The 22,746-nt window shown below is 42.7% G+C and overlaps 1 protein-coding gene across 7 annotated transcripts in view; it reads right to left on the reverse strand.

Annotated features, from left to right (window-relative positions):
* CACNA2D4 (calcium voltage-gated channel auxiliary subunit alpha2delta 4) overlaps positions 1 to 22,746 on the reverse strand; it is a 577,533-nt gene that overhangs the window by 381,671 nt on the left and 173,116 nt on the right. For 6 of the 7 annotated variants that reach the window (XM_033951433.1, XM_033951432.1, XM_033951428.1 and 3 more), the window contains exons 14-17: positions 12,463 to 12,540; positions 9,058 to 9,138; positions 3,757 to 3,831; positions 1,400 to 1,486 (exon numbers count right to left, since the gene is read on the reverse strand). In XM_033951433.1, the coding sequence (XP_033807324.1) occupies positions 1,400 to 1,486; positions 3,757 to 3,831; positions 9,058 to 9,138; positions 12,463 to 12,540 (321 nt within the window). The remainder of the gene's footprint in view (positions 1 to 1,399; positions 1,487 to 3,756; positions 3,832 to 9,057; positions 9,139 to 12,462; positions 12,541 to 22,746) is intronic. The other variant, XM_033951431.1, reaches the window with a different exon arrangement.

Here is a 22,746-nt window from a genome sequence, read left to right on the forward strand (position 1 = left end):
GTGACCCCCCCCTTTCTGAAAAACGCTTATTGTTTTCCAATATCTTACAGAATTACCTATAAAATAGCACTACTGATTTTCAAAATTCGACTTCCAAATTCTCCGATATTTCTTGACCGCCTTCTCCAACCTTACACATCATCGAGAAAACTAAGATCGACAGAACATTATCTGCTTACCGTTCCTTCTCTGAAAATTATTGGCACAAGGCAGTCAACAATTTTCTCTGTTACAGGACCGCAGCTTTGGAACGCCCTATTGAGCTATCTACATAATGAAACAGCATTGGATAGATTCAAAGGCTCCCTAAAAAGTTTTTTATATAGGGATGACTTTGAGACTTAACTTCGTTGAACAAGAGCATAGAGTATTTCCGCTCATATCATTTTTAGCCTCAAAGATCAAGCCCCTTTTTTAGAGGCTCTTTAACTTCTTTTTTTCCTCTTCTATTATTATTATTATTCTCCCAAACCTGCCCTGTTGTGCTTATCCTTATTTGTTCTTTCTTTACTATAACATTTGCAGTTCCTCCCCTCCTCCTTTTGTATCAGTCCTGTTATTTATGTTTGTTCAAATTTTGTCCATGTATATTATGGCAATGCGTGTATATAAAATTTTAAATAAAACTTGAAACTTGTCTAGCCCCAAACGTCCAAATTGTGCCCTGGACATTTTCTAAAATGTTCAATTATTGCAGAAAAGCATCCAAATCATAAGCCTACCCTAATCTTGCCCAAACCACACCTCTGACATTCCCCCTTCAGATTTAGATGAACTATAGACAACAACCGTGGAAATCCATCTACAAAATGGGTTTCGAAAATAGCAAATTGTAAGGATTTGGTGAGAAAAAATGTCCATCTGCTCCTTTATGCCACTTTTTGGATCTTTTTGTTGTTTGAAAATGAGCTCCTTAATTATCAACATGCCTAATATGGAATGGAAGACTATTCGAAATCTTGGCTGTTTGATAAGAATGAGATAGTTCAAACATTCTCATATAACTCCCCCTACATTTGGAAAATATAATTTAAGTTGGTTTTGAAACCTCCTCTACTGTATGTTGATAATAAACTTAAAGTTAAATGCTACTGTATGGGATTTCCTGTGTGAATTTACTCCAGGGATTCTATCAAATCTGATCATGCTATGATCACTCTTATCAAGAGGCCCCTGCATCTATGCAGATCAGCAAGATCTATGCATATACACTGGAGCCTGCCCATACAGAATCTTAAAGATCAAAGTACACAACTTAAAAAGTACAGTGAGCTTCTACTGGCAACCAGTGTAATCTACATGACAATGGATAAGGAGCAGTGTGCCTTGGTTTTGATCAGCCTATGCAAATGCTTGGAAAGAAGGCATCAACCAAACCAGATGAACCAGATGCACTTACTTTCTCATCCTGATCCTCCCACTCCACTTCAGAGAGGTCTACACTGTTGTAGTTTGGCTTGGGTCTCAGCTTCTTTCCCTCTTTATACTTAAATTTAGAAAGAGATATAAAACATGAACTTGTCTTATATTTATTCAATATGGCCTCAAATTGGTAACATTCTTAAGCCCTGCAAATGGACAATTACCTGAAGATTTTTGACCTATGGATGGGGTTTATTTTTCCTCATAGCATAGTCAACTCTGGTGTTACAAACGCAGGGGCCCAGAGAAGATGCTGGGAAGAAAGACCCAAAGCCTACCATCAGGCTATGCTGACTGAGGTAGGCTTGAATCTCTTTATGCATGGGTGCTAAGACTATTGCCTTGATTGCTACCTCCTAACGCCAGCCCAAATAACAGACTGGCTTGTGGGATATTAGGTCCTATCCTGTGGTCATTTAGACCCGTGCATGGTTTTCTTTTGTGTATCTCTGAGTTTTTTAGAACAAATGCTTATAAATATTGTATTTGAATATCTATTTTATCCCCTCATTATTCTTAGGGTTACCAGATGTCCGGGAAAATCTGGACATGTCATCTTTTTAGGAAACTGTCTGGGCGCCCGGAGGGATCTCCAAAACCTGGCAGTTTGTCCAGATTTTGGAAGGCTCCAAGCTCAGAACCGCGTCTGGAGGGCCTCCAAGCATGCGTGGACGTCAACGTGATGACATCATACACATGTGCGTATGACATCATCACTTCGATCTCCAGGCCTTCCAAACGCGACCCCGAGCTTGAGGATGAATTGTCAAGGTTCGGCTGGGGGCAGAATGGGGCGGCGCCATGTGTCCTCTTTTTTTAACTTCAAAATTTGGTAGCCCTAATTTTTCTAACCATGCATTTGGATTTGTCAACTTGGTTTTCCTTGCTGAAGGACATCAGAATATTGTTGCCACACTCTTCTGTTTCTCAGAATTCTACATTCATTTTCCCTTATAGACATTGGTTCATACAACTCTTAAAGCATTCAAGTTTTACAACAAACAGGGCTAAAGTTGTGGCATTATCAAAAGCTTCATCTGGCTGATATTCAGCCCAGGGTGGTACGTGTTATCTGAGCTGCAGGATAAACAACCCCAGATATTCAATGTTGGGGCATGTGCGACTTGATGCACTGAATATCTGGATCTCAGCAGTCACTTGGAAGTTAACTGGGAACTGGCTGGTTAACATCACAGCATAAAGTTAGGGCAGCCTTTTTGCTGTCCTAACTTTATGCAGGTACTTAGCCAGTTAGGAAGCTGAAAATCACTACTAACTGGTAAGTTCATGCCCCACCCAATCCCCACCCTGGCCTGTCTCTAACCTTGCAGATTAGCAAGGATATTCAATAGTACTAACTAGTTAAGTACTACTAAATATCCCTGATAGGTCTGGGGAAGAAATGTAAATGGCACTTCTCAGAATGCTTTCTAACCTTGACAGTCAAAATATGAGGCAACAAATGAATAGACTTAAGAAGGTTTTTTCCCCCATAAAGATTGTGGTGGATGCTTGGGACATCCTTCACTATACTCAGCTTTCCAACTAGGACCATGCCTACCCCAGAGAAAAAGGTATGGGCTATCCGATATTGACTCCACATAGGAATCATGTTTCTATGTTTCTATTTCCCACAGTCCTCAGTGATCCCAGGCTGCATCTGGCCACTGGCATTGAATACCTGGGTCAAAGTTCACTGCCGTGGTCTTAGCTAGCCAAGCTGGTGTTCAGCGGCTAACTGGCTAAGGCCTAGCGGTCAAAGATAGATCTGCCTTTTAGGCAGGTCTGTATAGCCACTAGCCTTAGCCAGCCAATCAGACACTGAATATTGGCAGTAACCAGCAATGTTGTGCCAATATGGGGACCAGGATATTCAGTGAAAGTTAGCCAGATATTTCCTGCTATTTGGCCAGGGAGGGTGGCAGCAACTTTCAAAATATGCATTTCTTGGGTAAACATCTGTTTAATTGCAGAAATCCATTTGAAAACTGTTCCCTGTATTACAAAAGGAGACTCTATTTCACTACTAAAAATGCTTCAGACACTATAATCTACAGTTCAGTTTGACTGCAAGCACTCTGATGGGTTGAAATGCTGCCAATTGGGTTGAAATGGAGGCCATGGTTCTTTTGAAATCTCATTTTACTAGCTCAGCTCTTCAGAATGTTTATGGCTCTATTCGCTTTTCAAAACTATCATGACAAGCTTTCCTTGGTTGCTTCTTGACTATTAATGTCTTTTCAAGTACAGAATATTGCTTCACTGATAGGTACACATTTGACCAAAAGAATGGTAGTGGGTAGTGTAAGCTTCAAGGGCACTCAGATTACCTACCAAAGGCCTGAGATCAGGATGGGAGAGAATATAGCCATTATTTGTGTTCAAGAAGGCATAGCCATGGACACCAAGCTGTAGGACAGAAGAGATGAGAGTATTATTCTTCCATCAGTGTTTAAACTGGGCCCCTAATGATTAGTAGATCACTCATATGTTAGTTCATAGTGCACATTAATCAGTAAACACCATTTTACCACTAAAACTCAAAAGAGATACAAGGAATTTGGGCCTTGAAGAAAAAGTAAGATGGCCTCTCACTTTCTTCTGAATTCTACCTTAAGTAAATCTAATTATTGGTGGTATAATTAATGTAACCATACGTCCCATTTTAAATGGGACCATCCCATTTATAGATCCCCTGTCCCGTTGTCCCTGCCTCCCTCCCTCCCTCCAGCGCCGAAGCCTGTCCTACTGCTGATTCAAACTCCACCCCCCCTGGTCCACTGCCGCTGCCACCCGCTGCAACTGAAAAAAAGGAAGGTCCACAAATTTTCTTCCCAATGTTAATTCTGATGTCGGAGAGGAAGTTCTGTGCCAGCCAGGCAGCGATTGGCTGGCCCGAAACTTCCTCTCCAACAACAGAATTGATGTCAGGAAGAAGGTTTGTGGGCCGGCACCTGGACCTTCCTTTTCTTCAGTTGCAGTGGCAGCAGGCAGGAAGCAGCACGGAGGCCGGTTGGGGGGGGAGGGGTTGAATCGGTGGTAAGCCAGACTTCAACGCTGGAGGGAGGGAGGCAGACAGGCAGGCTGGCTTTAGCATGGCAGGGAGGGAGGTAGACTGGCTGGCTTTGGGGGAGGTAGGTAGGACAAGGGTTGGAGGGCAGTGAGGGGGACGTAGGAAGGAGGGAGGAAATAAAGGAGAGAAAGAGGCAGAGAAAGGGGGGGGGGGTTGTAAGCAGAAGAAAGACTAGAGAGATAAACGCCTGGACCAAAGGGGAAAGACAGGAGGCAGATGCAGAACTATGCGAGGTGCAGATAGAGGGAGGAGAGACCCTGAGGAAGAGCAGAGAGATGCAAGATCATAACAGAGGAGGGAGAGAGAGGGAGACCTGGAACAAAGGTACAAAGAAGAACTGACACTGGATCTGGGGAGGGTAACAGAGGGAAAAGAGAGAGAGAGAGCTGGACCCAAAGGGGTTGGGACTAAAGAAAGAAAGAAATATTGGATGCACAGTCAGAAGGAAGTGCAACCAGAGACTCATGAAATCACCAGACAACAAAGGTAGGACAAATGATTTTATTTTCAATTTAGTGATCAAAATGTGCGAATTTTGAGAATTTATATCTGCTGTCTATATTTTGCACTATATTTGTCTATTTTTCTATAGTTACTGAGGTGACATCTTTGAAACCCCCCCCAAATATAAATGATAATTAACACTTTCTCTGCATATAGTGTGCTTTGTGGTTTTTAAAAAAGTTTTATAGTTACCATTAGGAATTAATAAGATATTATGTATACATTAAAAAATGATTGGAAGAAATTGGGGGCAGGATTAGGGCGGGGCTAGGGCGGGAATGGGGCAGGACTGAAAATTAATAGATGTCCCGTTTTGATGAAAAAAATAAATGGTCACGTTAGGTATAATGTATATGTCATGGGATCTTTACATTCAATAGTCTTAGCGTTTTAAAATGACATATCCAGATAGTAGCCCCTGCCACTTGGCTCAGCTACTAGAAAATATTCAGCAACACTATAGTTTATTAATACTTGCAGATCTCAGCAGTTTACAATTAACACAAAATTCAAGTAGAAAATAATAGGAAAGTAGATCATTCATCCACAATGATTTACAATGGAGGGTCCACTAAAAAGAACATGGAAGGATAAGGGAAGAGTAGTGAAATGCCAGTAGGTTAAGCTATAGTAAACTTATGTGGAGTCTTGAGTGAGATTGTATGCTTGATGAAAGAGCCAAGTTTTTATAGTAAACTTGAAAGTTTTTAAATGATAGTTCAGCACGAATTTGGAGAGGGAGTTCCAGAAGGTAGGGGTAGTAAAGTAAAAGGCACATGGTCTGGTAGATTCAAGTTGTGCAGATTTAGAACTGAGAAGGACCACAGTGATCATTAATAGAACAGAGACGGACAGGAGAGTGTGGAATGGTAAGAGCTGCTAAGTAGTGGGTAAGGCCTAGCTTATAAGCTTTAAAGGTTAGTGAAAGTAGTTTAAATACTATGTGCTGTTTGATAGGAAGCTAGTGTTGGTTTTGGAGCAGTGGAGATACATGATTGAGTCTCCGAGCATGACACCAAGTGTGCTACCGAATATCTTTTGCAAACTGTGGTGGCACTATCCAGATAGTGCCAGTGTAGTCTGGGGAAGAGACCAAAATTATCCAGGTAACGATAATTTTCAGTAACTTAGGATAGCAAAAAGTCTGCCCTACGTGTATCCAGATAAATAGCTGAATACTACTGTTCTCCAAATAGTGCCAACACCTCACTGCCAGTGGCATAGCTCAGGTGAGCCAGGCCCACCCATTCTTGGCTCAGGCCCACCCAACAATGGCACTACATTACCATCTTCCCAGTGCCAGCAATGATTCATTTTTTCTGCCGGTGCTTGCCAGATGAGATTCTCGGAGAGAGCGAAAACTAGAAGGCCTTGAGCATGCGCAGATACTCAAGGCCCAGCCCAAGCAAGAGGGAGAATCTTCGGGCACCGGCACCAGCATATCCTGTGCGTTGGTGCTGGTGCTGGTGCCAGATCGGGGTAAGAGATTGTGTTTGGTTGGGTGGGTGGGTTAGTGGGGGATGCTGGATCATGGCAGGGGGGCAAAGCTAGCGGGGGGATGCCGGATTGCGGGGGGATGCCGGATCATGGGGGGGGCTTGCAAATTGAGTCAACACTCGGTGTGTGAGGCACGATTTGCAGGAATGTTTTGCTCATCTTGCAAAACACTCGCAAACCGCTTTACTCGCAAACCAAAGTTTGACTGTATTAGGTTTTGGCAAAATACCCCTGTGTAAAAACCATGCATTTACCCAAAAATCCACAGGGGGAGCCCAAGAGAGTCTCAGAGCAGTGCAGGTACATTGAGAGCAGGGCGTGGCTCTCACACTGAAAAGCCAACAGCTTTAGCTCCAGAGTTAGAGAGGACAAAGAAGGGAAAGGGTCGTCTCTCCAGTGCTCAGCAGCCAGCCAGACCAGAACAATTTAATAATCTGGAGCCCATGGAAGTGGATAATTTAGCTCCAGACCAGGAAGCGGAGGCCTTACCTCAGGTGGAAGAAATGGAGGTTTTGGACCAGGTATTTCCATTACAAGAAGCTATGGAAATAGGTATTGCTTGCAAGGCTCACTAACTGGAAAGCTGTGTGTTTTTGCTGTGAGCAGTTTCTAAATCTATCCACTGAACTGTTTTGAATGTTTCTTTTGGATTATTTTTGGATGAACAATTATTGGGACTTGTGCTACAACCCGTAAATTATTTTGTAAGAGTTTTTCTTTTCTTATGCTACCAGAGGCTCACAGCATTTGCTGAGGCCCAATGCTAGGCCCCAGGTGGGGGCAGGGCTCTTTAGCTGTGATTGCATACAGGACTATGGCTGATGTTTTCTCAGTTTGTTGGAGAAAGTTTTTGTTTTCCTTTTTGAACTGCTTTATTTCAAGTTTGAGTGCAGTAAAACCTAGGAACTGAGAACTGTTTTATGTGGGAGAAGTTTGTCAAGATCTCGGGTGGGTTATATGAATGCTGTGTTTTGCTTGAAGACAAACTTGACAGTTCTCCTGCCCCAGTTCAGCAGCAGAGCTGCCTCTGAACATTTAGTTTTGCTTTGGTGTTTTGTGGAAGTAATGCACTGTGATAGTTGGACTTAACTCTCTTTTCAGAAAGGCCCAGTTCTAGGGCCAGAATAAGGCCCAGGCCCAGGTGAGGGCTAGCTGCATCTACTTAGGCATAAGGACTTTTGTATATCCTGATTTGCCTACCAGGATTTTTGCTTTGAGTTTTTCCTTTCTGTTTCTTGTTTGCCATTCTGTTTTTGAACCATGGAGGAATAAAGGACCCTGAACAATACACTGACAGGGGTTGAATGCACCACATTGTGTTTATCACTAATTGCCTGGTTTTCTTTTGGACTTTTCTGTTTGATAATTTGCCTGTGGGAACTGTCTCCTTATTGACAAGTTTGTCTGTGGGTCATCCAGGACGCTATCAGCCTTGGCGAAGGCCTGGTGGCCACACTCTACCTGAGCCCTCATTCCATTTGAACAGTGGGGAAGTCAACAGTACACTTCCAGCTGATGACGCTGGCACCAGCACCACCTGTCAATGCTCAGTTCATAGCTCAGGGGCTTAGGCAGAGGTCATCTTCCATTGCCAGTGCTTAGACATCCCCAAGATGTTATTTGGGGCTGGGGGGGTAATAGAGGAAATATGTGGGCCTATCCAAAAATGGATCAGAGAGAAAGAGATAATAGTTACTGTGGATGGGCAGATTAGATGGACCATTTGCCCTTTTTCTGCCATCATGTTTCATGTTTCTATCTTCCGCAAAACCGTGAAAACTGGCTTGTTCCAGCATTTTTTAGGTAATAATTCCAACGAGTGTTAATAGATTTTTTTTTTCTGTAATCTAATTATGTAAACCGAATCAAGCTCTTAACTTTAAGAGATGATTCGGTATATAAGTCTAAGATTTAGATTAGATTAGAATTCTGACTATGCCACTGGGTTGCTAGTATCTAGATAGATGCCTTTGGGTATCAGGCCCTTGATTATTGTGCAACTAACCCATATTCTTAGGTGAAATTTGGCCAACACACACCCAGGTATAGGGAGTTAGGATTCTACTTTAGACCAAACCAGTATCAGTGATTAAGGGAAACATTTTTGAATAGTTTGGATGCAGCATGGTGCTGAAGAGGAGCTTCAATGAGGTAGAGAAGGTAGGAAGGACAAACATTTTCTATACTTTTTAGGCATGAGCAATTAGGAAATTACACTTACTGTCCAGGAACAAAAATCATGTTACATAGTGATATCGAGCAGAGTAGGACTGTAAACCATGAAGGACTTAGAATGAATTTGTAAAAGGCATGGTCAACATATGGGCACCTAAGTTTATAACAGACTGTTGCTTGTACCAGTATATACAAGTAGTGGATAACCTGGTTATGTCTGGGGATGCAGTTATGTCTGGTTATGTCAGTGTATATAATGAATGAGGGTGATTTGGAGCTGCTGCAGAATACTTTCATCTGTTATGACGGATTCCATTGTTGACCATTTGTAATTTTATATGTAGCAGCCAGATGCCACTATTAGAAAAAAAAAACCTTCATCTTACCTTGTATCTTGGAACAAGTTTCAGCAGCTCTCTCAGTGGGACATCAGAACCCACCACACCCAATAGAATGCCCTCGGATCTCTTTAAAAAAAAAAAATCATAAAAGATATTTTTTTCAAAACCTGTGTAAAAACAATTTCATTCTAATCAAACACAGGCCCTGTGCAGATGTGTTGTAATACAAACTTAGAGTGTGCAAATCTTTCTTGTATCATAAATGTGAGCAGATGGCTGAAGTATCTTTGGAAACTAATAAAGTAAGCATTGTGCTGCTATTAAATTATTCAATTAAGGAAGGAAGGAAACCAATGCACATATGGTAACTTATTGTTGATTATTAGCAATTTGTGATTGAATTTGAAAGCTAAACCCCTGTGTTGTCCTAAAAGAGTTAATGGTAGGGCAGTGTTTGTGGCAGTTCATTTGTAGGATTCAAATGTAGGTTGAGTCACTTAACCTTCATTGCCTCATATGTCATTTTAGATTCTGAACCTTGCAGCAACAGGGAAATATTGTACCTGAATGTAAATCACTTTGAGCTCTTGCTGGAGAGGTGTGAGCTAAATATACAGATAATTATTTCTGAAATCAAGAAGACTGACCACTGAAAGGCTGCAGACCTCTACAGAAATCTGCACACAAAATAATGTGAAGATGTAGACCAGTGGTTCCCAACCCTGTCCTCGGGGACCACCAGCCAGTCTGGTTTTCAGGATATCCCTAATGAATATGTATGAGAGAGATTTACATACTTGTCACTTCCATTATATGCAAATCTCTCTCATGCATATTCATTAGGGATATCTTGAAAACCCGACTGGCTGATGGTCCCTTGGGACAGGGTTGGGAACCACTGATGTAGACTACATTAGGCAATCTATGGATGGTTTTATGTTAAGGACTGGAGCCAGAAATGGATGCCCAAAGAAACTCCCAACCTGTCTAGAAGTCTGCACTGTAGAAGGGAATATATAACTTGAAATATAGTTTGAGAAAAAAAACAAACAACCCTACAGACTCTCCTTGGCTGCTTCTCCCCAGTGGTATTAATGACCTCATTGTAATGCATTTGCATGGCAGAGTCCGAGTCTGCCAGGAAGCTCGAGAAAGACCACGGTAAACCCTGTTGAGAATTGGCCACACTAAACCAGCTGGAACACCCCCCACCCCTTTCTACACCACTGCCCGTATATTCAATGCTGGGCCGGGGAGGGGAGATGGACTGGTAACATTAACTTAACTGGATAAGTGAATATTCAACACTAGCAAGTTAAGTTAATAGCGGGAAACATAGCCAGTTAGTGCTGAATATTGCTGGTCATCGTGCGATATAGCCAGGTAACGTTTCAGCACTGACTGTGAATATTCAGCCAAGATAACCAGTTATCTCATGCTGAATATTTGCGGTTAGGCGCCAAAACGTTATTTAACTGGCCAACGGATGTTTCTGGTCAGTTAAATAGCTTTGAATATCGGGGGGATTAATGGTTTCAACTTAAATTCATGATAATTTCAACAGAGTATTTTTCTGAAAACTGACTCCATCTGTTACCAATGAGCAGTCAATGGGCATAACATATAGAATAAGCAACTCCTTTTAAAAGCATTTTATATGGCGATATTTAGATGTGTTGGAGATTGGGTGTAACTGTAAATGGTGATTTCAGAAAGATGCTTACACTTCCCCCTCCCCATTCGCGGTTTCCACACTCGCGGTTTCACATATGCACAATTTTTTTTGGGTGGGGGGGAAACAAACCCATAGTTTACCACATTCCCGCCTCTCTCCAGCCTTCCTCCCGGCATCCCGGCCTTACCTGGTGGCCTAGCAGGTTTTCAGGGCAGGAGCGATCTTCCTACGCTACTGTCCCGTGTAGATCGCCAATAGGAAATGGCTGCTGTGAGCTCTCGTCATAGTCTCGAGAGACTACGGGAACTCACGACAGTCATTTCCTATTGGTGATCTTCATGGGGCAGGAGCGTAGGAAGATCGCTCCTGCCCCGAGAGCCTGTTAGACCACCAGGTAAGGCCGGGATGCCAGGGGGAAGGCGGGAGGGAGGTGAGGATGGGTCAGAGCCGGACAAAAAGATATTCACGGTTTTTCTCAATTCGCAGTCCGTCTCTGCCCCTATCCCCCGCAAATACCGAGGGAGAAGTATATTTACATATTGAGACGGTTAGGATACAGAGTTTAACCTGTAACCCATTCTGAGCTCTTTGGGGCAACGGGATAGGAAATAAATTAAATAAATAAATCTCAAGGGGATTTGTTTTGGGCATGTTCAAAATGTGCCAAAACTATATGGACTCAATTCTGTAGTGGCATCAAAATCTGAGTGCCAAAAAAATGCATGATAAGTGCTATTCTATAAATGGGCTTCAAGTTGGACACCATTTATAGAATAGCACTTAGACCCAAGTTCTATAAACAGTGCCTGAAGTTCGGTGCCTAGATTGGGGTGCCTAGCCAAACTAGGTGCCTAACTTACCCCCCATTTACAAAACTGCGCAAGAGGTTTTTAGCGCCGGCCGGCACGCTGAATGCTCTGTGCTGCTCCGAACGTCATAGAGTTCTTATGAGCATTGGAGTAGTGCAGAGCATTCGGCGTGCCGGCCAGCGTTAAAAATCTTTTGCACAGTTTTGTAAAGGGGGGTTAATTATTTAATAGGCTTAACCAGCACCAATAATGAACAATTATGAGCTCATAATTGGCAAAAATTAAAATTAATTGGGTGGCAGGCGCCTAGTCCAAAGCAACTACCAGAAAATGGGAATGGTTAGGGGCAGATTGTAGGTGAATCTTGCATGCGTTTTGCATGTAGGCATCTAAATTGGATTTAGGTGCCAGAAGGGCCTAACTTAAGGGCCGGCATTAAGGCCAAGAAAACCCTGGCATGCATAGGAGGTGCCTAATTTTGATTTGTTGAGCAGGCAGCCTGCTCAACCAGTCAAACTGCATCAAGCAAAAAGTAAACAAAAAGAAAACAGGGCTCTAGGGCTGGGGATTCACCCAACCCCCTGAACTACCTGACAGTACCGATCTGAATTTGATTGGTTGAGCATCTTCTGCCTACCGCCTGCTTAGCCAATCAAATTCATAGCAGTGCCCTCAGGGCCTTCAGGGGGTTGGATGAATCCCCTGAAGGCCCTGACTGCACGCCATTGCTATCATCTAATATTTTGGGATAACATCCGTACCAAATGCATTACTTACAAGCAATTGGCAAGCACCAACAAAGAGATCTCAGACGGTTTGTGTTTTTATCTCAACTCTGTGCTTCAAGAAACATAATACAGCTTGCATCTCTGTTTTCAACATTTCGGTTTTTCTAAAAACCTTATCTCTAGCACTGGCCAACGATATGTTGTCCAAAAACCAAAAACAACACAAAACAGGATTTACCGTTTCATTCTTCTTGCTGAAGACAGGCATAGCCACAGTGGTCATGAGCAGTAGACTTTGGGCTTTGGAGGTGAAAAGCTGTTATGGCAAGGTAAGGAAATTTTAAAAAAGGTGTTAGAAATGTTAGCTGAAGGGACTGTGGTGCTCTGAGCCAACTGTTGTTCTGGCACTACCCTCCTACCCCTGTATGCATCAGTGTTTCCCCATTCTCTTCCTCCAGCATCTGCTCTTCCTTTTTCAGCAGTGAGAGCATTTTGCTTTGCTCTTACCACTGTTTTTTTTTCCTGTAATCTCAGCAGCAAATGCCTGTTTACATGTTAAAGTCTATGGTGGTGCTGGAGATCATGCAGAGGAGAGAGAGCACAATGGTGACATCAGTGAAGGCTGAGCTAGAGAGGCAAGCTTTTGGTACCCTTGAGCACTGGCACCCTGAGACAGAGCCTCACCTGGCTCATGTATTGAGCCAGCCCTAAATGTTAGTTCTACATATCTGCAGGAAGACAGTCATGTGCTCCAGACTATGAAAGTTTCACAGGGAAGTCAGTGATCAGTAACAAGCACAGAAGCACAAGATGTTTTCAACCACCCCAAGAGAAGAAATGGGAAGTAGAGAAGGTCTCTGGTGCTTGCCATATGACAATGTTTCAATGGTCTAAAACAGAAGATTATGGAATGGGTTAAATTTTAAACTCCACAGAGGATGTTTAAACATATTACCCGATATTCAGCACCAGCCACCATATCCAAATATCAGTGCTGAAGTATGCTGGAAACTGTTGGAGTTATAGAATTACTCTCCATGTGGCAACATACACTCTCAAGGGGTCACCAGAACCTACAATCACTACAGCTGATGATTTCATTATCACGGGCCAAATCCAAGACATTTTATCTTTGATGTATTTCCAGCAACATAAATTTTGATACTAAATTATCCAAATGCAGATAGCTGCAAGAGGATACAGGACAGAAAAACCTTTATATATTAAATCTCACTGATATCTTCTTGATATTCTTAAATGATTATTTAGCATGCTCAAGATCTTCACCTTCAAGATACTTCTAGAACAATATGCTCATATGTTCTGGGGTAATTGGTCTATATAGCTAGTTCTGCACATACCATGCATTCTGCCCCTATTTTATGTGGGCATTCTCTCAGTTCTTGTATAATCAAATGTGTATGTGTTTATTCTAAAATGTGTATGTAAAGTGTGATCTATGGACTCAAATGCCCAGTAAGCTTTGCTTCTCCCAGAGAGCCAGTCTGCAACCAAAAAGCTTAAGCCCCTCCTTCTTTAGCTTCTGGGAGAGAACAGTATCTATTTTGTAAGACTGCATTGCTGCATGAAAACTTGGCTCTAGCATCTCCTTTCACCAGGTTTTTATTACTTTATTTCCATTAATCTAATACAGTTTAGGTTCAATAGCCAAGCCTGGAGCACAGTGTTATTTCCCACAAGGTGTGTGGACACATTCCCAGCTTCCTTTTAAATAGGATGTGACGGTAGAGTAAGAAGATTCTGTAACAGTTGGCCTTCCTTGAAATCTTCAAATTGTAAGTGTTCATTATTTCAAGTTATTAAAGAAAGTTGTTCAAGAACTACAGAGTCTGGCTGATAACACTAAGGTTACAGAAGTAAGGGTTAACTGAAGGGAATTCTCAGAGAAATGCCAACCTAATTCAGTGAGTTCAGTTGTGCATAGCAATGAGGAGGCCTTGCTTTTCAGTACAAAACCTGAGGAAGTTTCAGTGAAATTCTATGGTAAAGACTGCTCAGTAAAGCTGTTCCCAGCACACCATGTATGCTGGGTAATACCTCACTCTCTCAAAATTGACTGCTCTTGCTCACCTTAGTACTTGCCTTGTGACATTGAATATCTTTCTAGAGTTCATAAAATTTAATGTTTAATGCAAGATACCCTTGGAAAATCTTTTTAACTGGGCCATTGGTGTCCAATACAGTTTGAACTATTTCTGTATCTTTTTACTTTATTTTTTTTTTTTTTATTTCTGATTGCATTGTTTGATACTCGGGAATCTTCTCTTTATCCATATGTTGTACAGAATGGCTGCTTGGTATCAATATTTCTATTAGCAATGTGAGAATGCCCCATGCTACAACTTTTCTTCATATCCTGGAAGATTAAAAAAATATATGACAGAGACTATTTCACATCTGTGTCTTACAGTTCTCTTCTGTGCACCATGGCCAAATATCTAAATTTTCCCTGCAACTAGACTACCATGTTTAATGTGCCCACCATTTCTTGATTTTAATTCCTTTCTGCTGAACATCATCATCATAGTCATTGTTTTCTAGCTAAAAGACATTTAGGGCAAACACAGAACATGACAGCTTTTCCTTATCTCACCCTAGTGCAGGGGTGTCAAAGTCCCTACTCGAGGGCTGCAATCCAGTCGGGTTTTCAGGATTTCCCCAATGAATATGCAAGAGATTTATTTGCATGCACTGCTTTCATTGTATGCTAATAGATCTCATGCATATTCATTGGGGAAATCCTGAAAATCCAACTGGATTGTGGCCCTTGAGGAGGGATTTTGACACCCCTGCCCTAGTGCAACAAATGGCCTGCATTCCCATCAGTCCACACAGGAAGAGAGATTATCTCAGTCCAGGGCTCTTATATAGTATAAGATAGCAATAAATGTGTTTGCCTAAAGGTTCATAATCCCTTTCTCCTTCAGACATTTTATTATGAAAGTTACAAAATTTACCAAAGGAGGTCTTTGGCATATGTTTTTAGGCCCACTTATATAACACAGGTCTCAGAGTTCAAGATATATGACCATTATATAAGTGAATCCACATTATATGGGGTCTATACTGTAATATATGATAGCAAAAATAAAAAAGGTCTAATATTGATTAATAAGAAGTTTTCTGGCACATTTGATAACTTTCGGGCTTCAAGAAACATATGGGTAGATGGCTTCATGTTAATATGACTTCAGGAAAAGATACCCTGACACTTTTTAATAGTTACGCTCCTAATTCAAATCAGGCTGAGTTCTTTAAAAAAACTCCAACAAATAATTCTGTCACTGGCTACAACTAATTTAGTTATGACCGGAGATTTCAATGCTGTCATGGATCCATTAATTGATAAACAACTCAGTAAACAATTAAAAGCATTAGGCCTAGATAACCTTATAGTCATGTGGATTGAAGGATATATGGCGGATTTTCCATTTTAATGCTTGGGAATTTTCGTTCTATTCCCCAGTTCATAAATCATTTTCAAGAACTGATTATGTTTTCATTTCAGATCATTTAACCCAACAGGTTACAAAGGCTAGCATAGACCCGGATTATGCTGGAAATTGGATAGAATATCAGTTTACTGATGAAGATTCTAATAGACCTGTGTGGAAGTTTAATAATACATTGCTTGCAGATTCAAACTTTCTAGAGGAAATTCATTTTCAGTTCAATTTTCAGTTCAATACCTCAGAGGAAGTCTCTTCGGGAACTATTTGGGATGCTTTCAAAGCTACTGTGAGAGGGCAAATAATTTTGTATTCGGCACATATTAGGAAATTGCTTAAATGAAAATTCTCCAATTTGGAGCACACTATTCGGACTTTAGAGTCACAATTGGCCTCAAAATGGGAACAAAATACCTTGAATGCCTTGCCTATACAAATATAATGAGATTTCTTCACAATTGGCTAGGAAAGAGTTTTTTTATCAACAGGCTCTATATTATGGAAACTCAAATAAAGTGGGAACATAAGAACATAAGAAATGCCTTCACTGGATCAGACCATTGGGTCCGTCTAGTCCGGTGACCCGCACACGCGGCGGCTAAGCTATGTGTTGCCTGTTGAAGACCCGTATCTCGCAATGTGATTTGCAAGAAGGTGTGCATCCAACTTGCCCTTGAATCCAAGAATGGTGGTTTCCGCTACAACCTCCTCCGGGAGAGCATTCCAAGTGTCCACCACTCGCTGTGTGAAAAAGAACTTCCTGATATTTGTCCTGAACCTGTTGCCCCTCAGTATCAGTCCATGACCTCGTGTCCGAGTCACATTTGACAATGTGAATACTGATGTATCTTGCTCAATTTTGTCAAAACCTTTCAGTATTTTAAAAGTCTCTATCATATCCTCTCGAAGTCTTCTCTTCTCGAGGGTGAACAATCCCAATTTTCCGAGGCGTACTTTGTAGCTCAGATTCTCCATACCCTTTACTAGCTTCGTGGCTCACCTCTGCACCCTCTCCAGCAGGGTTATATCTTTCCTTAGGTAGGGAGACCAGTGTTAGATACAGTATTCCAAGTGTGGTCTGATCATTGCTCTGTAAAGCGGAATGATGACGTCCGCCGATCTACTCATGATTCCCTTCTTTATCATGCCCAGCATCCTGTTCGCTTTCTTTGCCGCTGCTGCGCATTGAGCCGATGGCTTCAGGGCCCTATCTATCAGTACCCCAAGGTCCCTCTCTTGTTCGCTCTTGCCCAATGTTACACCTAACATTTTATATGCATATTCTCTGTTTTTCCTGCCCAGGTGCATCACTTTGCATTTATCTATATTAAATTTCATCTGCCACTTTTCCGCCCATTTCTCTAGCAGGTTCAGGTGTCTCTGGAGTTCCTCATTGTCTTTTTGAGACCCAACTGCCCAGCATAGTTTTGTATCATCCGCAAACTTGATTATATTACTTGTAGTTTCCTCTTCCAGGTCATTTATGAAGATATTGAATAAGATGGGCCCAAGAACCGAGCCCTACTACTTCCAGGAACTTTGTTTCCCTATTGCAGTTTGAGGTTCTAAGATTCCAGTTTATCCCTGAAAAGTTGAAGTCTCCCATAATCGTTATGTTACCTATTCTACATCCATGGTTGATTTCCTCTATCATTTCTGCGTCTGTTTCCTCCGTCTGTCCTGGGGGTCGATAATAGAGGCCAATTTTTGTGTCTGCTTCATTTTGTCTAGGAATCTTTATCCAGAGGGACTCCAGTTTTTCTATTTCTTCTTCCCTTCTCTGATAGACTCTACTCCTTCTTGGACGTACAGGGCAATACCTCCCCCTTTTTACCCTATTCTTTCTCTTCTGTATAATTTGTATCCCTGTAATACTGTGTCCCATTCATTTTCGTCGTTCCACCATGTTTCTGTTATTCCAATGATATCTAGTTCTTATCGTCTCGCTAGTGCTTCCAGTTCCCCCATTTTGTTTCTCAAGCTTCTGGCATTCATGTACATTGTCACAACCCTAGCCCTAAAGCTCGGCTTGTGCCAGGAAAGGCTATGCCTAAACCTAGCCTGGCTGTAAAAAGGGCCAACCAGTGTGACAGAGCAAACCACAATAGGAAGGTAGGCTCTGAGTTGCCTCTTAAAACTCAGCTTACAAATCCCTGGGGAGGTGAGGACTATGAGTGGAACAGCATAAATCAGCCCCAGAACCATTCCTCTGATTCAGCTAACTCCCAGCTGCAGGACTTGATTAGAAGTCCTGTGAGAACTAAGCAGAAGCTGCAGGCTGCCCTGCCCCCTCTTAGAACAGGGCGTGGTCGCCTCAATGCTCTTGAGGCTGCTCTGAGGAGGAAGCAGGCAGTCTGCCCTGGGTCAGCCCAGGAAGGAGGTTTACAGGACTGCTCTCCTGAACCTCACTACTTGCAGGATGTGGAGATGGTGGATACAGCCCCTGTCTCTGAAGCCAACCAGCTAGCTGAACCATAGCCCATGGACTGTATGGAAACTGTCATGAATACAGAAGCTTACTCCATGGAAGAAAGCTAAGTACTATTACTGGTTTCTTTTTGTTGTGCTTATGCTGGCAATCTTTTGGGCTTCTTTCAGTAGAACCTGTTTGCACCTGTGGGAGGCAAGTGAGCAGTGCAGAGCTCACTGCAAGGTGCCTGAGACTGGAAACCTTTTTTCCAGGTTTATTTTTGCTGGACTGTTTGGTTTATGTTTTTTTTTTTGAAAGTAAGAAAAGCTTCAATTTTGACTGTGTGCCTGGGATGTAGTTTATGGGGAAGAATCCACATAATATCCTTGGTTGGGATTGTGGGGCCATTTGTGGCAATCTGTTTTACACAGAGTTTAATTAGTGGATTCGGCTACTCCCCTCTCCCACCAACTACTGTTAAGTTGGTTGGGACCAAGCCTGCTTCTATCTAGGCTTGGGCACAGCACTGTCTTTATTTAAAAGAAGTGTTATAGCTTGTTACTGCCTGTTTGCCAAAGGCAGAACTATTAGGATTGAACTCTGTTACTGCCTGTTTGCCAAAGGCAGAACTATTAGGATTGAACTCTTATACTTACCTGTGATACCTGCAAGAAAGGTGTGAGTTGTTGTTTTTTTTTTCAACTCAGTTTTATTTTTCCATGTTTTCTTGGTTTATGAAAAGAATGGACTGAACCCTGTTCAGGATTGATAACCACAATAAAGTGGGGCTTTATTTTCACCTAAAACTGACTGTTTTGACCTGTTTTGTGCTTCTTTATTGCACTGAGGAACCAGCAGGACTTCCAGCCTTCTCTGGAAGCACGTAAGACGCGGGCTGTTCTGAGCGCTGACCGGAGCCAAGCATATACACGGGCACCAGCAACGCCACAACATACATTTTAACTCCCTTTGTGCTACCTTCTTAGACCTTCTTGTCTTCACCTCCCTTTTTGTATCTATTTGTGCTCTATCTCTGTCACATTTGATTACAGCATGCAATTCTTCTTTATCCGAGCAGGTGCTTGCCGTTTCTTCGTTGGGGTTTTCCGATGCCCTGGCCATCGACTGTTTGTCGACTGTTGGCTCTCCCCTGATCCTTAGTTTAAAGCCTTCTCGATGGTCTTCTTCATGTTCTCAGCCAAGACTCTCGCTCCTTGCTTGGTGAGGTGTAGGCCGTCCTTTCTATAGTATCTGCTTCTTTCCCAGAATGCTGTCCAGTTGTGCACAAAGTCGAATCCCTCCTCCTTGCACCATTGTCTCATCCAGGCATTGATTGCTCGCAATTCATCTTGTCTCTTTCCATCCGCCCTCGGTACTGGGAGGATCTCGGAGAAGGCCACTTTCACTTCCCTGACCTTCAGTTTTCTTCCGAGTGAGCAGAGTTGTCCCTTCACCGCTTCCCTGTCGTACTTCCTTCCGCTCACATCGTTGGTTCCCACGTGGATAAGCACAGCAGTGTCCTCTCCTCCTGCGATGTCTATGATCCTGGTGATCCTTCTGGTCACATCCTTCACTCTTGCACCAGGAAGGCAAGTGACCAGTCTATCCTCTCTTCCCCTTGCGATGTGGCTGTCCACATTGCGTATGATGGAATCTCCAACAATGATCCCTATCTTCTTTATTCGGGGGTTCTTAGGGGGTTGCAAATCTGTATCCATGGTGTAGGACCTGACTTCCATCTTCTGCGGTGCATTCCCAGATGGGCTCTCGTTTCTTCTGAGTGTGTTGTCGTCATCGATCTCTATTGTAGTGGTGCCTCCTTCCATGTCTCCTGTGCTCTCTTCCTTGATTGTTGTTCATGTACTGATCTCCAGCCCTGAGACCTCCACATGTTGCTGGTGGGCTTCCTCAATGAATCTTTCTAATTCCTTGATCATTTCACCGGTACTGGATTCCCCTAGCAACTTCTGCTTGCGGTTTTCTTCTTTCATGGCGAGGAGTTCTTCCAGTTCCATCACAGTTCCCTCCAGCAGCCGGACTTGCTGTTTCAGGCTATCCAGCTCCTCGCATCGACTGCAAATGTATGCCCTAGTCCCCGAAGGGAGGTAGTCATACAAGTTGCAGCCGGTGCAGAAGACTGGAAAGCACATCTTCTGTCTTCCTTGGACGATCATATCCTGTTCCCCTTCTGAGTTGTCTGTGCTTTATGTGTACCTTCTGTCCCAGCCGTCTGCATGTGTCCTGTCCTCCTGTCGGCTGTCCTCCTGTTAGTTGTAAGTTGTGTTGGTGCTGCTGAGTTCTTTGAGTGTGTTGTGTGGCTAGATAGTACTTACGTTTTGGGGCTCTCTGTTAGTCGGCCGAGCTTCCTGGCTCCTTCTTAAGGCTCCTTCGCAAAGGCACTCTTGCTAAGGCAAGCGCCATTGCCGCTCACCTTTGCAGCGCGCCAAATGGCTGCGCGCCGTTGGCTCCCCTCCTTTTAGGGGGGAGTCCGGTCGCGCTGGTGGTGATGCATTGGGGTGGGAGGAGCTCCCTCTCGCCGCTACCCCATGCTGCCTGGCTTCACTTCCCTTGCTCTCTCCGCTTCCTGTATTTAGCTGCTTCTGGGTCTACTCGCTCTCCTCTCCTTTCTTTGGTGCCTGCTGCCTCCCGCACCTGCTGTAGCAGGGAAGATTATTGGCTAACTATCTTAAAGTAAAAAAAAAAAGAAAAGTAAAGATTGCTGCCATAAAAGATGAGAAAGGTACTCAAATTGAAAATATTTTAAAACAATTTTTGGATTATTACAAAGCTTTATATTCTTCTGAGCTTTATTCAAATAAAGAAATTGAAGGTAGAGAATTTTTAAACTTAATTCATGGGCCAAAAATTCCAGAGCAAATAAAAAGAAATCATGAAGCCTATATCATCTAAGGAACTCCAGGCAGCGCTGAAGTCTCTCAGAGCTGGATCCGCTCCGGGTAGTGATGGGTTCACAATGGAGTTTTTCAAATCTTTTCAAAATTTACTACTACCCACGGTCTGGGGAAAACGACCTCCACCAAAACATAAGATCACCCCGCAAAAACAACAAGCACAAGCACCAGCAAATAACATCCTCTACCTCAATCGCAACCTTAACTCCAACACAAAATACACCTCGCTAACCTGTGCCTACATGAATATAAGGTCAATAAACCCAAAAGCAAATCTAATCAAAGACTGGATAATCAAAGAACAACTAAACTGTCTCTTCCTAGCCGAAACCTGGCTAATATCCAACACGGACCCATGCATAACCGAATTCTGCCCCACAGGTTACAAAGTAGAAATGGTATGTCGAGAAAACAAACGAGGGGGCGGCCTAGCGATTCTAGTAAAAAACAATCTCAACCTAAAAGTGCTACACAAACAATCAACCCCTCACTTAGACCTTCTTGCATGCCAACTATCCGACAACACACTCACAGGCACCTTGAACTGTCTACTATGCTACATCACTCCAGGAAAATGGAACACCTCAAAACATGATCTTGAAGAATTCTTATTCCAGAACTCTCTATCCTCCTCATACAACTTGCTCCTAGGAGACATTAATCTCCACCTCGAAGACCACACATCCAAACAAGCAAACGAAATACTCTCATACCTCGACGCCCTATCCTTCCAGGTCCTCAATCCGGAACCCACGCACAATAAAGGCCACCAACTTGACATAGCAGCATTCACACCTCATAACCTACACTCCCCAAATATTCACATCACCAATGGTACATGGCATCCCTCTCTTTGGTCAGACCACCATAAATACACCTTCACTATCAACTGGCCTCAAAATAACACAAAATCTATGCCCCCAAAAATAACCTTCAAATCTAGACAGAAAATTGAACCAGCCACATTCTGGGACAAAGTGGACCCAGCACTTGACCCCATAGACCCTTCAGACTTCGCAAAACACTGGCGCTCCCTAAGCGAAACAACCTTGAATGAGCTAGCCCCAGAAAAAACCAAACACAGAACCTGCAGACCATCAGACAAGTGGTTCGACTCAGAACTCCACCTACAAAAAAGGCATTGCAGACAACTTGAAAGATCTTGGAGAAAAAAGAGAAATGACCAAACCAAATCCGCTTGGAGAACCCAAATCAAACTATATAACAACAAACTTAAGGAAAAGCGCAAAACATACTACACTAAACTAATTGGCACAAACAACCCCGACACAAAAACACTCTTCAACTTAGTAAAAAAATTTACAGACACAAACCCATACCTTGCCACTCAAGGCAACAAAACTCCAACAGCTTCCCAACTAGCTGACCATTTCAAACTCAAGATCATCAAAATCAGAACTACCTTCAACAACTCAACTACCATACTCAATGAGTTAATAACTACCCCCACAACAGAAGAAGCCATAACAGCAGACAGAACATGGACCACCTTCCCAACTCTACAATGGCCTGAACTGAACCGACTATATAAAAAATACAGCCACACCTCATGCGACTTGAACAACTGCCCATCGTAACTACTCACAAATGCCTCCCCTAAATTCAAAACCAGCCTCATGCAGTGGATACAAAGCACTCTCATAGAAGGCCAATTCCCACAAGATCTAGGAGAGATCATAATCACACCCATACTGAAAGACCAAAAAGGT

This window comes from Geotrypetes seraphini, chromosome 7 (genome assembly GCF_902459505.1).
Source record: "Geotrypetes seraphini chromosome 7, aGeoSer1.1, whole genome shotgun sequence".
NCBI classification, from domain to species: Eukaryota; Metazoa; Chordata; class Amphibia; order Gymnophiona; family Dermophiidae; genus Geotrypetes; species Geotrypetes seraphini.